Source organism: Chelon labrosus (genome assembly GCF_963514085.1).
Source record: "Chelon labrosus genome assembly, chromosome: 15".
NCBI classification, from domain to species: Eukaryota; Metazoa; Chordata; class Actinopteri; order Mugiliformes; family Mugilidae; genus Chelon; species Chelon labrosus.
Window position 1 is genome coordinate 27,656,457 of NC_140348.1, and position 19,720 is coordinate 27,676,176.

At 41.0% G+C, this 19,720-nt stretch overlaps 1 protein-coding gene across 6 annotated transcripts; it reads right to left on the reverse strand.

Annotated features, from left to right (window-relative positions):
• Positions 1 to 9,476: 9,476 nt before the first annotated feature.
• znf365 (zinc finger protein 365) lies at positions 9,477 to 17,117 on the reverse strand. Of its 6 annotated transcripts, none has more exons than XM_084562193.1 (6): positions 16,450 to 17,117; positions 16,037 to 16,349; positions 15,576 to 15,747; positions 15,456 to 15,505; positions 15,088 to 15,297; positions 9,477 to 10,172 (listed from the first exon to the last, which is right to left on the reverse strand). In XM_084562193.1, exons 1-6 carry the CDS (start codon positions 17,102 to 17,104, stop codon positions 10,124 to 10,126), a joined length of 1,449 nt encoding a protein of 482 aa, XP_084418319.1. In that variant the 5' UTR covers positions 17,105 to 17,117; the 3' UTR covers positions 9,477 to 10,123. The 6 variants fall into 6 exon arrangements, with proteins under 6 accessions (XP_084418319.1, XP_084418318.1, XP_084418320.1 ...); XM_084562192.1 differs by having other exon boundaries at positions 15,456 to 15,502; positions 16,037 to 16,352; XM_084562194.1 differs by having other exon boundaries at positions 9,477 to 9,930; positions 16,037 to 16,352.
• Positions 17,118 to 19,720: the final 2,603 nt, after the last annotated feature.

A 19,720-nucleotide genomic window follows, 5' to 3' on the forward strand; every position in this document is an offset into this window, starting at 1 on the left:
CTAAACATTACTATTATCGATTATTTATGTTAAAAACAAATATTCTCACATTTCAAATAAAAATAAAATTGAACCGCGGACCATAACCATATCATAATACGTTTGTGTAGCATAAAACACGATGTTGTGTTTTTTAAAATTAAAGTAAATAAATTGAATGAATAAAAAAAAACTGCACTGACTCATCACGTTTATTTAATACACATTTCTTTTTCGAAATAAAATTTAGTTTTGACCGAAATGTCCACAGAGTGAGACCTCATGCCGTTGTCCCTCTCTTTGGTCAGCCGAGCACGCACTGCCCGTTTGGAAATCGCTGGCTATCTTCACGTGCTCATTCATTCGTGTCGTTTGAGTGTGAAAAATAACACAACAAATAAATAATCGCATGAATCCGTGGAAGTGACTTTCAGACCGGATCTGGGCTCAGAACCAGACCGGCCGATGGACTTCAGTTCCCCATTTTTGAATAACTGTCAAACACGTCCGCACCAGGCACGCTTTACGAGTTTACACCTCGTGCATTGTGGGAAATGTAGTCCCCTAATCAATGTTTTCCGCGCTGACTAACTCTAAATTACGTTTAATTCAAATATCGACACTATACCGATATTTTTCTTGTCGTATTTATTTATATATCATCACTGCTTTAATTACAACTAAATGTATTAGTTTAAAATTCAACAAAAAACAAGGACACGGACAACAATTCCCAGCATGCCACAGACTATTTAACTTTCACTGAGCTTTGCCCCCAGTCATTACTCAAATACAAATATTCACCATATGTATAGCTCGGCAGTTTAAACATTTTGATTCCCAGCAGTAACATAAAGTCCTATGTCAATATTTAAAAATATAAATGGATAAAGTTGTTTACCCGGAGCAAATTATTTCAGGCTGTGCTCTAAACCTCTACATTGTTTACTCTTTTCTTTATTCCCAAGATAACATCCACTAAAAGTTTACTCTGCTGAGCAATAACCAGAGAATCTGGACACTGACTCATGGGATATGGAGTTCAACAGCTGTAAATCTTCTATTAAACCTAAACAAAACATCTACAGGCCATTTTTACCGAAAGGTCATTGAAAAAAGAACGTAGTTAAACTGGTTAGATAAAATAATCAAACTTTTATAAAAGTATTGGATAAAGAGTTAGCTAAACAGTTTGCTGCTAGAAGCCACTGAGGCTAATATTTAGCAAGTTAACTTTATGATGGAAAGAAATAATAGTTGATTCAACTAAATCAAAAAGCAGATTCCCAGTGGCTTCATCCTTTCATTATGACTTTACATTTTCTACTTTAGGTTACCTGGTTGTTAGCTTGCTAACTGTTAGCCTCAGTGGCTTCTAGACTCCAACAGTTGCCTAGCATTGGTGTTCTCATGACTTATACCTGATGTTACCACATTGCCCAACATTTTTGTGTACTAAACTTCCCATGTCTCACAAGGTCCATCAGAAGGCAGCAAATGTTGTTTTTTTCTTTCAATAAATGAACAAAGTACTTAGAAATAGCTTAATTTATTGACTGAGTCCCTTCAGTCTCAACAAGCTGGTGCAATACCTCCTTGTTCATGTCCAGAAGAGTCTCCAGGTTAACAAATCACCAATAAAATATTTTACTTTTCTGACCTGCTCTAAAGATATTATGCTAGCTAGCAATAGTAATGTACGCTAACTGACCTAGCTACATTGAACATTATAGCCTGAGCTCCACAAAGAACCCCTGTTACTGATGATATGCAACAAGTGTTCAATAAATTCCCGGTAGTAAAATAGTTTATCTTGGGACCACTGTAAGATGAGTTGAGCTGATATAAGTTAAGCTAGGCTAACTGTGTCCAGAGACAAGCATTATTAATATAAACAGCTTTGTTTAACATGTTTACGCGGCGTCTTTGCAGTCTGTGGCATACATTGGATTGTCTTCTCCTAGAAAGGTGGTGGCGAAAGCTACTCTGGTAGACACATTGCCTGGAATTAGCTAAACAAAAAGGGTAAGCTAAGCTAGCTGTTTAGCTTAAATTAATACACAAACATTTAGCAGAACGTAATGGATAAACAGTTGAAAAAAGTCCCCTAAAAAGCTAAAAATGATGCCAGCTCGAATTCTGAATAAGATATTTAAAAGTGATGGAAAGGTGGTCTGGAGTCTCTCCGTTGATTCTGCTCCAGCAAAGATCTGTCAGGCCAATCATATCGTTTGGGGGGCGGGGCTTCATGCGGCGATGGACAGAAGAGTAACAGTATCTGAGCGCCATAGAGTTGGATTTGTTAACAACAAAATGTCTCTGTCAGAGACTAACTGGTTAGCTAACAGGGTAGCTTCTATTAGTAAACGTACAAATGTATTATTTAGTTAAAAGTAATAAATAATATCCGGTTTAAAATAAACATGTCAGTGAGAAACTGAAAGGATGCTCCCACCAGGAAGTGATTGCAATTCTCTTCACCACTTGTTGGAATAAATCTCCTGAGCTGTTGGTCAGAGGTTCACATGGTCCCATCACAAAGAATACTAAATTAAGAAAAACGCACTTTAGTCCCTGCAAGATTAACAATGACTCACGAATGTGAGCGTGACTCACTTGTTGCGGCATCCGAGTTTGGCATTTCATGATAAAGACGTAGGCCGCTAATTTGGACGTCTTTCTGCAGGGAAACACCCGCCCACGCACACACGCTCATAAAAGAGAGAGATGACAGCCCACAGTATGGAAAGACAACACGATGAAGATATTTCTTGGGTAAAATCTGTTCCCATTATTGTGTTTATCACTGAGGTCAAAGTAGAGAAACAGGAAGTGGGAAAAGTCAGATGACGATTCCATTCAGATCCAAGTGACCAGCCTTTATCAGGTAAATTGTTTCTTGGAGGTTGTTATACACTGGTTTGTGGTCATTTTGTGTTTTTCTGTAGTCGTTTTTAAATCTTATTGTGGTTATTTTGAATGTTTTTGTGGTTCTTCTGAGTTTATGGTGGTTGTTTTGCACCGGTTTATTGTAATTTTGCGTCTTTCTTCAGTTGTTTTACATCTTATTGTGGTCATGTTGCATTTTCGCGGTTGTTAAACACGGGTCTATTGTCATTTTGTGTCTTTCCGTGGTTGTTTTACATCTTATTGTGGTCATGTTGCATTTTCGCGGTTGTTAAACACGGGTCTATTGTCATTTTGTGTCTTTCCGTGGTTGTTTTGCATCTTATTGAGGTCATTTTAGATGCTTTTGTGGTTGTTATGAGATTCTTGGTTGTTGTGTTACAGAGTTTCTTTCAGTATGTCTTATTTGCGTCTTATTGTGGTCATTTTTAATCTAGTGTTGTAGTTCTGTTGTGTATCGCCATGGTCTTTTTGCATTTTTGTAGTCGTTTTCAGTTTCTAGGTGTTGTTTGTCACTAGTTTACATAATTTTGTGTCTTTCTGTAATTGTTTTGCATGTCATTGTGGTCATTTTGAATCAGTTTCTTTGTGGTTGTATTACATTGGTTTGTCGTCATTTTGTGTCTTTCCTGTAATAGATGAAACCAATTGTTTGTTTGCACAAACGGTTTCCAATAAAGTAGAAGTGAGAGTGTGTTCAGGTGTGTTCATCTTGTGATCAGATGATCCAGGACACATCCTAATGTCAGTGCATCCGGAGCCAGATTTGAATCCAGAAAGTGATACTTCCTCCTGTCCACTGAGCCCCCGACACTCTGAATAATAAAAATAATAAAAATAATGATATAACCGAGGCTGTGTGAATGAACTCACAGCGATCAAACAAACATCTCCGTCCATGGAGATGTCACCCTCTCCCACGCTGCTCACCTCCTCACTTCCCTTCAGCTCCTCGTAAAAATCACTTTGACACCCACCTCCTCACAATGTGACACGGAGGCCCAGTTTGTACACCAGAAATACTCCAGAGAGCATTTGCGGTCAACACGGGACGTCACACTTCTCCTGAAGAAGATTTTTTCTCATTTTTTTTTATGAGCAGGAAGTGAAGGCAATCTTAAAAATAGACGGAGTGATTCAGAGCTCAGACGGTTTTAGCCCTGATGTCGAGCCAAACTGTGGAAGCCCTGTGTAGGTCGTCCTCCAAATCAAATAAACAGGATGAATTATTATTCTGCAACAGGCTGTCGCTATCCAGCCGATCAGCACACACACAAACACAGAGACTTGTATATTTATAACACAACAGTAAACAGCAGAAGCAGTGTATGTTGTTGTGTGTAGACGACAGATTGTTTTGAGGTTTGCTGTCATGTAAGTCATCTCGCTGTCCGCTAAAAGGACTGCTTCGCCATCTTCAAGGCTGTCTTCAGTTCCTGCTGGCTGCAATCATTTATCCCGCTCATACTGGCCATTATGAATCATTCTAATGTAAGTGATGGAGCACACGGTGAAATCAAACTTTATGTGAAGTTAAATCGAGGCTTGAGCAGAGTCAGAAATCAACATTTTTCTTCTGAAATTAATTTCAACTGCAGCTAAAACACAATCCAAAACTCTGAGACTGTTCTTTACATTTATAAAGTTGAGGAGTTGTTTCGATACTGCATGTTTCTGATATAGAGCTGCATGTTTCTAATATGTAGAGCTGCATGTTTCTGGTCTATAGAGCTGCATGTTTGTGATATAGAGCGGCATGTTTCTGATATGTAGAGCTTCATGTTTCTAATATGTAGAGCTGCATGTTTCTGATATATAGAGCTGCATGTTTCTGATATGGAGAACTGCATGTTTCTGATCTACAGAGCTGCATGTTTCTGATATGGAGAGCTGCATGTTCCTGATATGTAGAGCTGCATGTTTCTGATCTACAGAGCTGCATGTTTCTGATATGGAGAGCTGCATGTTCCTGATATGTAGAGCTGCATGTTTCTGATCTACAGAGCTGCATGTTTCTGATATGGAGAGCTGCATGTTCCTGATATGGAGAGCTTCATGTTTCTGATCTAAAGAGCTGCATGTTTCTGATATGTAGAGCTTCATAATTCTGATCTCGAGCTTCGTGTTTCTGATTTGTAGAGCTTCATGTTTCTGATTTGTAGAGCTGCATGTTTCTAATATATAGAGTTGCATGTTTCTGATCTGCTGAACCTTGGGTGTCTAATCTCTAGAGCTACATGCGCCCCTCTCTTTTGTCCCACCTCCCTCTTTTTCTGTCTCTCTAGTTTTTCCTGCCACCATTGTCCCTTTGTATGCTCTGGGTTAGCTGATGCTACATAAATATACTTAAATAATTAACTATGGTCACAGTTCATCTAAAAGCCAAAGAAAAGCTAACATCTTCTTCACTTATTTTCAGTAAGTGCCTTTGCAATGCTTTAATGTACATCTCACTCAGGTCTTTTTGTCTTTTAGTGATATTTTGTTCAGGTGTTCAGAAGTCCCCCCATGCATCCAGGTCCACAGCTCCAGTAGCTTTCAACTGCTTTCTGTAAAAAAGTATTTATGATCCAGCATAGTGGTCAGAAATCTGTGTTTATGAAACAGAGCTAATTTGGGGTTTGCGTGCCGTGATTCCTCAGACACTTCAACTTGAATGGATCCAAATGTGTTTTGTGACAGAGGCTGTGGTCCTCAGGGTATAGACAGGAAACTGGATCTGGAGGCCAAAGGATCCCTCAGGGAACTTCACATACAGCCCCTGACATCACTCACAACCTCGGGTTTTTACTCTGGAAGTTAACGATAACGCAGAGTTATCGCCTTTAGCAGTGGGAGGCACAATAATTAATGTTCCTTCTGTCAATTTTGGTTTGACAAACTGCTTCCTTCTGTGCTTTTGAGTAAAATTTAGTGTCCTCTCAATCTGTGCAACAACAGCTCGTCAGTGTGTCTGATTTTCGTGTCTGTGCTCGCAGAAATCTGTTATCTGCAGCCCACGTGGCCTCAGATGGTGGCCAGCCTGCAGGGTTACAATCTGTAGATGCTCACACTGATACGGCTGATTCAGAAAGCTTTTTTTTTTTTTTTCCTCAGTAGAGATGGTCCGACGTCAAAGCGATGATTTCATGGATGAGCGTGTGGACTGACGGTGTTGTTGTGTGAGCCCTCCGTGGTGACGTCAAAGTGTCGTGTTATCGTGTTTACTCTCTCAATGAAAGATCAACACCAGCCAGCAGTATTTATTGACACGATGTAATGCAGTCAGGAACCATAACATAACAAGCCATTAAACATTCTGCCGTGGCCTGAACTCCATCCCTAAGATATTTTTTCCCAATCCACAGATGGTGCTGAATCAAGTAAAGAAGAAATAAAAACACCAAATATGAAGTTTTTAATTTTAAAATGGAGCCATCTGTGGACATCATGTTTTCACTGTACTCCCTTTATAGTGCTGAACTTGTTGAGAGAATAGAATTGGATTTTTTTGAGTGATGCCATAATGTAAAAATACTCCATTACAAGTAAGGGTCTTGCAGTTATTGACTCATTTATATGCTGCATCTGGACCAGGACGGCTTGTCATCACTGATGGACCAATGAATTCTGAATTCTACCAGTGAACTCTAAAAGAAAATGTCAGGACATCTGTCCATGAGCTGAATGTGAAGAGAAACTGGGTCATGCAGCAAGACAACGAGAACCAAGAACACAAGTGGTTCTACAAAAGAACGGTTAAAGAAGAACAAGATGAATGTTTAGGAACGGCCAAGTCAAAGTCCTGACCTTAATCCAATAGAAATGTTGTGGAAGGACCTGAAGCAAGCAGTTGATGTGAGGAAACCCACCAACATCTCAGAACTGAAGTGGTTCTGTTCTGAGGAATGGGCTAAAATTCCTCCAAGCTGCTGTAGACCACTGATCAGCAGTTACCAGAAACATTTAGTCACAAGGAGGTCACAGCAGATACCGGACACAAGGAGGACATGATATGTAATATTGGCTCATTTCACTGAATAAACAAATACAGAAGTATAATATTGATGTTTTGAGACAGTTTTATGCAGAAATGTAGAAAATTCTGGAGCTCTGTATATATCTATACCTTGTGCCTTCTTATATTGGCTTTAAGGCTGAGGACAGTCTAATACGTATGCAACAAATAAACTTTGAATTTGATGGATTGAATGTAAAATCTTAATCTGAAAGGTGAACAGCAACTATAGCTGTCAAATAACAAAGACGTTTTCTTAGATAAACAATTCCTCCTCAGATCACATTGACTGCTGATTTCTTCTATGTATATTAAATTCAGCTGCACATGATGATCGTTGTTGTTGTTTATCTTTTCATTAATTGTGTCTATCAGTTTAAAAATGGTTGCCTTTGATTCTGCATAATGTAAACAGGTGAGTTGTAATAATAAAAATAAATCTTCTTGTTGTCATTAATGGAGAAATTAAACTTTTTAACATGGACGTTTTATGGAGATTGATTAGTTTTTGGAGCCTCTAGTGGACATTTAGAGGAACTGCAGTCGCGTTGCCTTTAGTTTTAAACCCTGGAGGTTGCTGCTTGGTGTAAATATGGACCAGAATGAACAGATGAAATAAATACGGAAGCTTTTCAAAACATCTTATAAATGATTTCAGCGACATTTTTTATCATTTCTTTTCTAATAGCAGCTTTCAGGACAAGGGGCCTCCAAACAGAGTTTGCTTTTAGAGAGATTGGTCTTGAGAAATAGTTGCCAGGAAGGGAAGGAAAAAAAAAACAAAGTGTCATGGTAATCACTTCCCTATGTTCTCTCACACAAACCAGCCCAGATTAACCCACCAGGGGCCCCCGGGGGCAAAAAGGAGCTGCTGCTGACCCTCGGTTTCTTCCACACTGACCCTGAATACTGTTGTGTGTACCCGGCCAGTTTCAAGTTCCCATCACGCAAAGCTTTACCGCAGCCATTAGTGAAGGAACAGCTGCAACAGTCCATAATATGAATGCACAGAAAAAGGCTTACTTGTTAAATGTTAATGTTCAGCTAATAAATGCAAAATAAGAGAACGTAAACTACTAAAATGTAGAAAACGCATAATTACAAGCAGCACAACAGGTTAATGTAATATTTAATATTATACTATGTACATTTAGCAGGTGATATAAACCGAGTTTACAGCAAGACGTTTTCTGGTTTGTTCAGTAAAGTAAAAGTAAAAATAATTTGACTGTTTCAACCTAAAACAATTAGAAAGCCCAAATAAAGTACAGCCTCTTCTTGTAACGTGTTACCTTCTTTAAATATCAACTGTTTTGTGACTTATATTTGTTAATTTATTCAATTTAAACATATTTTTAATGATATTACTGTCCCATTGCTGGCAAGACAGAAATTAGGTGACATAAAGTGAGTTTCCAGCAAGTCTTCTGGTTTATTCAGTTGACTAAAAGTCAGCATGTTGTTATTATTTATTTGTTATTTTATTTGTCTGCTGATTCTTTGCATTATCACATGTTGAAAATTATTGTTGTTTCAACCTAAAAAATGAGTGAAAAATCACAAATAAAGCAGTTTCTTTGTTACCTTCATTAAATATCACCTGTTTTGTGATTTAAATGTGTTAATTAATTCAACTTAAATGCCTTTTTAATTGTATTACTGTACCATGGCTGGCAAGACAGAACTTTAAAGACTAAGGCTTTTTTATTAAACTGTCGCAGCAGTTTCTATCTATTTTATCTTTCAAAACCAGATCCTTTTTGCAGTTTCTTCTGATAACGTCTGGGATAAAACTAGCTTTACTTTTTAAGAAAATGGTTGACATGTTAATAGAAACAGATTTTTTTTTATAAACGGCTCAGAAAGAGAGATTAGGGAAAAGTTAGAAACGAGATACTGAGAAAGTCAACAGGACCTGATTTATGTGTAAACACTGACACCTAGTGGCCATTTATCAACACTGCAACAGGAGTTTTCTACATTCAGCCTGAAGGTGAGACTAAGAAAAGACGTTTTAATCCTGAAACTACAAGAAATACACGTCAGAAGGGTTTGACGGAAAAAATATGATCCATTTGCTTAATTTCACTGTTGCTACAACTGAAATACAGAAGGATTTTTCTGGTTCACTGGGAAAAACGGTGACTATCACAACAAATGGCTCAAGTTTTCCAGCTTTAGATGAAATGAGCTGTTTAACTGCACCAGAAAAAAACTATTTCTTCTTCTGCATCCAGGTAGAGATAAACCAGAATTATTATTTAAGTTAAACCTGTGGAAATAAAGTGATTCAGATTATCTGAATAAATGTTTTTTGACATTAAGAAGAAAGAAGTTTCTGCAGGTTCTCAATCTTAAATGATCATCATACTGTAAAATACAGGATCATAAAAGTACTTCCTATAATTATATAATGTTAACTCATTAACATTATCATTATTTAATCATTACATATGGCTATAAACTGGAAGGGAACCATCTTTAAAGCTTCCAGAAATCTTTTGCTAAATTAAAGATTAGAGTTTTTGAGACTTGACTCCTTAAAATAAAAAACACTCGAAGAAACAAATCTAAAGTCATGTTTGTTCTTTAATCTTGAACAGGTATCACACACACCGACAACACAAAAGTGTTCCAGTTCTTCACAGTATTGCATTTTGCACAGTGTTTATCTTTTTCTTTATTATTTTTTTCTTTATTTTAATTTTTTTTACAGACTACAGAGTTCTTGAGTGAAGGCACAAAACTAGAGATTACTTCTGCAAACGAAATCCCTACAGACAGACGCCATGAACTCAAGGTTATCGGACGGACCTTTAACACAACGGGAAAAAAAACTCATCTCTACCGACGCACGGCAAGAAAAAGGTAGTCAAAATCTTTTCTTTGTTTTTATTATTTAACACTTTCAGAGCTCCTTCCACACCTGTGCAATGATTGTCCAACGTCGTAACAACCCTCCCGTCGCGTGAACTAGCTCCACCGAAGTGCTCCTGGTCGGTTTAGTGCAACTCTCATCCCTTCATTAAAAAACAGACCTGGCTCTGCTACAGAGTACACATAGTAGAACAAGAGAACAGGATTTTATAAGTACTTTGCTACATATGAAGCATGCTTTCACAGTAACACGATAGCTACATATGTAGTAGTAGTTGTAGTAGTAGTAGTAGTAGTAGTAGTAGTACTGCTTCATGCATCTTCTACCACCTTCCAAACAGCGAGAAGGAGTTTCTCCAGAGATCAGCTCAAAGCTCTGCACAGCTGCTGCTGTTGTTGGCATAAAAACCTCCTGTTCAGATTAAAATGAGGGAATAAGAACGAGTCTTTGCAGGATAACAAAAAAAAAAACAGAACGAGGGAAGGAAGGAAGGAAGGGAGGAAGGGAATATTAACTGAACGCTGGCTTTAGACGCCACGTTCAGTTAATATAATTATTCCCTCCCTTCCTTCCTTATTTTCTTTCTTGAAATCATAAAATGTTTTCATGAAATTTACAGTTTGGACTTTTTTGTTGATTTGTTTTATCTATAAAATAAAAGAGAAATGAGGTTTTTAACTGACAACAGCAGACGCATTAAGGCCCTTTAATTCAGACCGTACATTAATATTCGTCTCCAGGAATCTGATCTCAACAGGGCTGATCTGAGGAAGAGGAGTTTAACTCATTCATTCAACCACTAGTAGAAATGATCACATGAATCAGTGATGTCTGTTCATTAGTAATGAGAGCCTTTTAAAAGATTCTGAGAACCAAACTAAACTAAAAACTAATCTGAACTAGAATCAACTCAGGAAATGAACCTTCCTCCTCCTTTCCTTCCTTACTTCATTTCTTCCTTTCCTCACTCATTTCTCTTTTCTTCCTTCCTTCCTTCCCTCCTTCGTTCTTTCTCTTTTCCTTCCTCTTTCCCTGCTTCCTTCCTTCCTTCTGTCCTTCCTTCATTCCTTCTCTTCCTTCTTTCTTTCTCTTTTCATCCTTCTGTCTTCTGTGCCTCAATTCTTCTTTCTCTCCTTCCTTCCTTCTTGCCTTTCTTCCTACCTCTGTTCTCTTTTCCTTCTCTCTCCTTTTCTTTTCCTCCTTCGTTCTTTCTTTCTCTTTGCCTCTCTTTCCTTCTTCCCTGCTTCCTTCCTTCCCTCCTTTCCTTTCTTTCTTTCCTTCCTTCATCCTCTCCCTCCTTCATTCATTCCTTCTTTCTTTTTCTTTCTCTCCTTCCTTTATTCCTTCGTCCCCTCCTTCTGTCTTTCCTTGCCTCAATTCTTCTCTTTCTTTCTCTTTTCTTCCTACCTCCGTTCTCTCTTTTTTTTCTCTCTCCTTTTCTTTTCCTTTCCTCCTTAGTTCTTTACTTTTCTCTCTTCCTTCCTTCTCATAAATAAATCAGATCTTAACATGTGAGAGTCTTTCCATCTTGTTCCAACATCTGGATCATGTCTCCAAGTCATCAAGCAGCTGTTGATGGTTCTGATCCAGCGGTAGGTAGAGATCCATTAGAGACAGCAGCTGGTACAATATTCTACTGACCACATGATGGCGCTGCTGATTTACAGACACACAAACTGAGATCAGATCTCAAGTGCTGGCTGGGGACGCATGTGGAGACACATTTAGATTAAGACCAGGTGGATGGACAGGTAGTTAAAGATGATGTACAGTTGTTAATGTGAGGTCTGAACGGGGCCTTCAACCATCAGTGCTTCAGGATCCTGGTCACACATTGAGCTCTGGGACACTCAGCAGACAACTTGTCCAAATTTATATGGATCACGGCTTCACTCAGCGTTTGAGGCTCCAAGGAGCCATAAAAAACAAGTTCAGGATATATCTACCTCGACTTTAACACTTCAATCTGACTTATTTAACAGACGGGGAAAAACATTTATACTGTTTTGACTTAAATATTTCAATAAATCTGAAATTGGACACAATTGCTGGTCTGGTCTGGGGGGGAAGGGGGGAGGGGGTGTCTGCAAGCTCAGACTTTTTTTGTACATTAATAATGTCACTTATAAATATAATCAAGATCAACTGAAATGAGACAAATAGGAAATAACAGAACATCATGTGACCCATCAGAAGCATGCCACAACTTCCCATCACAGGAACACTGCACCATGATGTTCATTTGGGTTTTTTTAAAAGTTAAACACATACTGTACATTTCTACATTTATATATTAAATCATCGTTATAAGAGTTTCCAGAACCTGCAGACACCCTGTTAAACCATGAATGTAACACGACCCAGATAAGTTAAAAGTACTGTAGGACTACAACTTCCACTTAACGACACTTAATAGCTTCGTATATAAAATATCTATTAACACCGTCAACGAAACCTAAACCAACGACAGCAAAGATACATTTTTACACCGAACACCGTCTTCTACATTGACATTCGTTTTGACTGAGATGAGTGCAAAAATGTAAAGAGATCGCACAGAACGACGCAGACGGAGAGGAATGATTCGGTTGGACGGGCCATCGTGAGTCGTTTAGTTTACTGCAAATGTTCGGTACGTAACCGCGGCCCTGTAAGTCACTTTGGAAGTCATTCGTTTGTGATCGGAGAATCTCCACCCGTTTGTGTGTGAACGAGAGCGAGTTTAAGCCCGGATGACGAGACGAAGTCGGGTCTTAAAGCTCGGCATCTCAACTCGGAGTACATTCGTTAGGTGTGCGGCGTCCTCCAGACTTGGGCCAAGCTGCTCCTGCATGTACACGGCCGGTTTTATCTGGATAAATTAATCAATCCCTTCTTCCACTTAATTCTTAGGGCAAAAAAATAAAATGCATAGCTTGTCCAAAAGTGACTATTCTAACAACAGGAAAACATTTGTTGGGGAATGTTTTTAGCGGCGGATCAATCTCCATTTGGTGCATTAACTGACGTACTGACAGTCAAAGTAAATACTGTCCAGTTTAAATGATTTAAATGGCGGCTAACTCATGTTAGAAGGTGTTTGTTTCCACCATTGACTGAGCTAGGCTAAGATTCCCCTTGTTGGTTATGCTAAGCTATGCTAACAAGTCTTACTTTTCATCTGACTTCAGCCAAGATTGGAAAAATGTTGCGGGTAATTCTTTAATAACTGTTTGACTAAATCTGGGTGATTATTAGGCGGACAACGTGACAGCTGCACAGAAGTGAAGCCAAAATATCTTGAACAAGGGCGCCGCCATCTTGATCTTGTGACGCCATCTGTCGAGCATTAGTGGAAGCTGATATCATGATATCAAGACTCCAGACTGACCCTCAGTAACAAGCTATAAATGCTAAGCGAGCATCCACAGTCAAGATGGCGGCGGATGATGCTACAGGAACTTTAAAGGGTCAGCATTTGGGCGGGGCAGGAGGCTGAAACTCCACCCCATATCTCTGCCCACAAACAAGTCAATATTTTGACTTCAAGTACAGGAAGTATATGATGATTGATCAAGTGAGCCCTTCCTGTTTTTAAGTCTGTTCAAGCAAACGCCAAAAATTACATGCAAGATGCATTTGGCCCAGGTCTAGTGTCATCGGACTTCTGTCTGTGCTTTTAAAACCAAATGAGAAGCTCATTAATAAACACAAAACGTTTAGATTATTAAAATATGCTGCCCAAAAAATAGTCCCGGAAGGAGATAGTTGTGTCTGTAGAAACAACCCTCTAGCCCTGGCCTCTGATGTTTGCCTTTACCGCATCTGCATCAGTTCTTATAAAGAGATTATAGCTAGTACGCTAATTAGCTAATGTTTGTTCCAGAAGTTGGTTTCAAACTTTTTTTTTTTAACGTTCAACAATAATCCCATAAAAGTGTTTTAAATTCGCACTTAATGGCTACATACATGAGCTAAAAGACGGATGCTAAAGAGGTAAAACTCAAACAAAACTTCCACTATTGCTTAGTTCAAAAACAAAAAGCTAATTTTGACATTAAAACAAACCAGTTTGGGGAACGTGACGTTATCTTGGAGCTTGGTTTGAGTTAAGCTTTGAGAGGAGAGCCTAAAGGCAGAAACAGTCAGTCATGAACTGGTAAGCTAGTTAGCTGAACATGCTAACCTTTGGTAAAAGCCACCTACCTAACTGTCCCTTCATTTTCTGCCATTAACGAAAGTCAGAGGCAGCTAGATGACCTACGATGAGGTCTTCCCAATATGTTCTGGGTCTAACACAGGGTCTGCTACCAGTTACACGAGCCAGGAAACCCTCCAGTGTAGGGCACCCAACAAAGTCCTTGTCAGATGATAACTGGACTCTGCAGCTAAGTATGGAAGCCAGACACCCAATGGAGGAGAATCATTTCAGGCTCAACCTTCTGGCTAAAGACCAAAGGGTGAGGACCTTCTTTGAGAGTTTGGGTGGAGCCATGGAGCCACCACTCTCTGGACACATTGAGTTTGTGTGCAACAATCAAAAGTAGAGACCTAGGACTTCCAAAGTCTTTATGGCCCAGTTCAGACCTGGTTATTTGACTGATCTGGTGTCAGTCCACATGTGGAGGTGGTCTGGGACACATGTGACCTCCTTCCTTTGGTAGTGTGAACACACAATGAGTCCTGGGTCACATTAAAGACCACCTACTCAACAGGGCTGATCTGAGGAAGAGGAGTTTAACTCATTCGTTCAACCACTAGTAGAAATAAATCAGATCTAAACTAGAATGAACTCATGAAATGACTGATGATGATCAATATAAACAACCAGAGGTGACGAGCGCCAACATTTGGCTTCGAAAGCACAGACAGAGAAACGATATCTGGACTGGAACCAGACCGAGAAGGTTCGACTCGAGGAGAGAACGTGTCATCAGGTGTAGCTAAACCTTAAATCAGCAGATGAACAGAAGCTTTAATAACCTCTTATACTTCACCAAACATTATAATTATCAAAAGAAGAGAAGTGGTAGATCTTTATATCTGAATGTTGAAGCATTGAGTCTATTTCCATATAGTAACACGTGGAAAGCACCAAATGTGCAACAGCTTTGATGTTCTTCATTACAACGTGCAGTGATCTTTGTTATTGCTTCAAGTTCTTTATCCTTGTACGAGTTTGAAAGGAAACTAATGCGTAAACGTTTGCAAATTAATTCATTTGAGATTTGATTTTCTGCTGAAGTCTTTCTGCCTCCAAACACAAATAAAAGTTTTCTGTGTGGTAAAGTTTCTCCCCTCTGACACCCCTCTCCCTGGTGCTTATCTACACGGCTAGGCCTCGTACCCTGTGGACCGGCGGCGCTGGTGGTTCCAGATGTCGTCCCTGTGCTCGGGCCGGCAGAACAGTCTGGACGACTGGGCCAGGCGCTCCCGGTGCTCCCTCTCCCGGTCCACGCTCGGTTTGGTGAACAGAGGACGGCCGGCGAACTGGGAGGAGGAGGACTGGGTTCTGTTGTCGGGGAGACCAGACGAGGACAGCTGACCCCCGGCCGACCTAGAAATACGGTTTATACAAGAGTTGGTTACAGCATCATAATTAGGGGCTTTTGTTATTATTTCTGCACCATTTACTTTGCCTCAATGTCATTTCATCTCTAATAAATGTCATGAATTCTTTCCAAGATTAACTGAACTAAACTGGGACGTACTCACCTGCTCTTAGTGATTCTGTGAGGACCGTTATCAGTTTGCTGCTGGTGCTGCTGAGGACACAAACAAGGTCAGGACACAGGTACAGGAGGAGGGAACAGGTTTATGTGTGTGCTGTTGTACCCTGTAGTGGTTGCACTGTGGCGGGCTGCCGTTGACCTGGTAATACTCCACGAGCCTCTCGGCCAGAGCGATGCGTCTCAACAGGTTCTCGATGAAGCGCTGGATTCGGACTTTGCCGCACGTCTCCTGTCGCACCGCTGCCTCCAGGAACTTCTGGATGGTTATCACCTCCCTGAGAAGTAAAGCACAGTTTACACGTGTTAATTATCAAGGTGCGTTTAGGTGCAGCTGCTGTGAGAAATATCAGTATTTTTATGGATTATATAATGTGCACAATGCTAGAATTTGAAGATGTACAGGCTAAATAAAATGGCCAAAGGTTGATTTGTGTGTACATTGCTGATGCATGTAACCAGTGAAAAGGTTTCAAAATAAAAGCCTACATTACCCACAATGCAACTCGCCCGCAGATAGTTTGATTTGGAAGCTGTGAGGATGGCAGCAGCTGCAGACGAACCCACCTCTCTCGTCGCTCCAGCTCGTTCTCCGAGGCGTTGAGCTGCTCCCTCAGCGCGGCGATCACCATGACGGCCACGTCCACCTGCCGGCTCAGCGACCGCTCCCTGTCTGCGACCTCCTGCCTCTCCTGGGCCAGGTGCTGCGAGTGAGCGCGCTCACACAGGAGCTCCGTGTCGGTCTGGGCCAGCTCCGTGCTCACTTTGGCCAGCCGGCGCTGCATGGTGTTGTCGGCCGCCCGCAGGATGCTGGCCAGCCGGCGACGCACGGCGGCCGAGGCTGCCGCCATCTCCAGACCAGAGAATGGGTTCCGCTGCTCTGCTGGTTTCAGTGAAGAAGACAAGTTACTGTGCATTCTGTTATAACGACTACTCGAGATTCACGCCTCAGCTCCAGGAAGAACAGAGAGTAAACGCACCGACCATGTCCAGGTCCAGGTCCGGCTCAGGCGGCGGGCCAAGAGGCGGCGGAGGAAGGAACGGGAGGTGGTGGTGGTTCACATGCTGGTGACCCACCTCTGACTTTTTGGTGGACGACTCCTCATTTCTGCTTCCACCTCTCTCTTCACAGTCCTCCTCCTCCTCTTCCTCCTCCTCCTCTTCATCTTCAGAGCCCCCTTCCTCTTCATCATCATCCCCCTCGTCCTCCTCTGCCTGCGTCCCCACACCGACGCTCTGTGTGCGCCTCCTCACAGAGTTGTAGGAGTGCAGGTACCCGCCGTCTCTGCTGTCGCTGAGGGAGCGGACATGAGGCGGCCTCGCCCCGGCGCCATGCTGCCCCCTGCGTGTCGGGAGGCTCATGTCGTGCCAGGGGATCGCCGCCGTCAGCGGGTCGGGGAGTTTGCCGGTGATGCTGAATCCGCCACTGCTAACGTCCGGCGAGTGGTACGAGTGGCGGTACTCCAGGTGGGCGCGAAGCGAGGCCAAGCTGCGGAAGCGTTCCTGCTCGCCACAGCGGGGGCAGCGGAAGGGGAGGTCGCAGGAGGTGGCGGGGTCGGCGACGGCGCCGCAGGCCTGGCCGTTCCTCTCCAAGAGGAAAGAACCAGAACCTCTGGAGCACAGCTTCTGTTGCATCACTCTACACCTGCAACAGAGACAAACAGTGAGGAACCGTTGGAGTCCTGTAATTATCTGAGTCAATCAACTAACAGACAAAACACAAAGTCAGTCATTCTGCCTCAATCTGCCTCAATATTTCAATTCCACAAAACAACCGACAACCTTTAGAGTCAATCCAGACGTTTCTCCATCAACTATCCACCACATGGTGACTTGAATGACAGAATCTGAGCCCTGTGCTTCAGTTTCATCCTTTGATTAGGATGCATGTAGTGGGCTAACGGTGGTACCTTTGCAATGATATCTCACATACCTTGATGGCTGGTTCCCCTGGGGAGTTACATGCGTGAACAACAGCCTATAAATATTAATATTCTTCTGGATTCTATAATGTGCACAATCGTAGAATTCGATGATGTCCAGACTAGGGCTGAACGATTTATTGCATTTGCGATAATATCACGATATGATAAAACACGATTTTCTAACTGCAACTTGCGCGGTTACAAGGTGGTCACATGACGCGAGCGACGCGGATGATAAGCTTCTGACCTGGACGATGTCTCTGAGCAGCGTGCGCACTCGCTACAGTCGGCTTGTTTACCTGTAATCTGCTACTGCTAGTTTTTTTGCAACATGGCTGAATATTCTTCCGACTCTGAGGTTGTGGACGAACCATAGCAGCAGCAGATTACTGGTAAACAAGCCGACCGTAGCGAGTGCATGCGCTGCTCAGAGGTTAGAAGACATCATCCAGGGTCTGTAGGTCAATCTACAGACCCTGGATGATGTTAACACGTGACTCCGGACTCAACGGGGAACAGCACTAGCGTATCATAACAAAGTATTGGTGGAATGAACAAGTTTCGCTGCAGATAATGTTATTTAGAGGCTGCGTTTCGATGCCCTGACCACTCCCTCTATATAGATACACGCTGATCTAATTATCTCCTGAACAAGCAAATGAAACAAAAGTGATATGGGTGAGTAAACGATGATATTTTATGCTAAAAATAAGGTCCAGGTTGTAAAAAACAGTAGTTTCCCTTTAAATGCACATGTAGATGTTTCTGTAATGAGCAGTTAAATAAAAATGACATTTATTTCAAGTCCTACATCTTTTAATTTAATTCTAACAAATAATGGGAAAGAACATTAACACTAAATGTAATATTGTGTTGTTTATATTTAAATCATTCATTATGTTTTGTTGAGAAAAAAAGAGAATAAAATAAAAAATAAATAAAAATCGCATATTAAATCACAATCGCAGTATTGCGGGGGGGGGGGGATCGCAATTAGATTATTTTCCCAAATCGTTCAGCTCTAGTCCAGACTAAATAAAATGTCCAAAGGTTGAACTGTGTGCACATTGCAATGCAATACTCCAGAAGCAGAAACACATGGTAATGATTTATATCTTCACCATCGTCTCCATAGTTACAGTAGTCCATTATATAGTTAAAAACAGAACAATACTGACCCGTGTCTGCCTTATATGCCACTAACACACATTATTATTGTAGAAACCTATAGAAATGTGTTAAACCATGTTGGTCCTTTAATTTGTAATAATTAGGATTATTAATCAAGGTTTGCTGCTTTAAGTTTTGATCTATAATTAAAATAATTATTGGCTTTAATTACCTCAGCCAACTACCACAAAATATACTGATATAATTAACTTTCTGATTATTTATCCATATAATACGAATAAAAAAGACTCATCTTTACAAAAATTATTTAAAGTCACTTGAATATTAATTTAAATTAATTAAGGTTGATAAAATGATAAAAGCATCATTTATAAGCAGCTCAATCAAATAAAACACAGTTTAACGTTGATTTGCAGTGATTTCTCAGAGAGCAGACATTAATAATAATCACAAACCGTCTGGCAGCAGCTGGATTTATTCTCTCACACAACCAGAACCAACACAGACACTTTACTGGTCCCAGTTTCCACTTCAGACTCCGTTTAATCCAACATTTCAGTCACAGCGTTAACAGGTCAAACCTCCTCACTCCGTCTGTAGCATCATTAGCCGCTAGCGCTACCTGCTGCTAACTAGCTAGCTAGCTAGCTGGGTAGCTGGTCTCTAAGCAGAGCCGCCGCCGCCTCCGCCTCAAAGAAAAACTGATTTAACGGGTTTTATTTGTATTTTCTTACCGGCTGCAGGTTAACGGCGGACTTTAAACGGAGCTGCTGGAGGACCGTTACTGTGAGGAGGTGTCATGTCGCAGATGGAGGCAGACAGCATCCCCCATGATGTCATCCATCCAGCGGGCAAGCTAGCGACGGGCAGCGGCGACCACATCCGGTCCGCCCTTTCAAAATAAAACTCTCTTCTTCTTCGTCGTCTTCTGAGATTTTTAGACGTTTTGATTTAAATGTACTAGTGCAGTGCCCGTCGGAAGTATGTATTCCTATAGTGGGAGCCTACAGGTGCTGTGTATGAGGATTAGTGGAAATATTAGAGCGGAGAAAACCTATTTTACCGATATATTTTACATTTCTTATCCAAACAACGTCAAACTTAGCAGTGCACATCTTCGTGCCCGTAGCGAGAAACCTGCCCAGTTTCAAATCAATCGGGCCAACGGTTCGCGAGATATGCGTGCCACAGACAG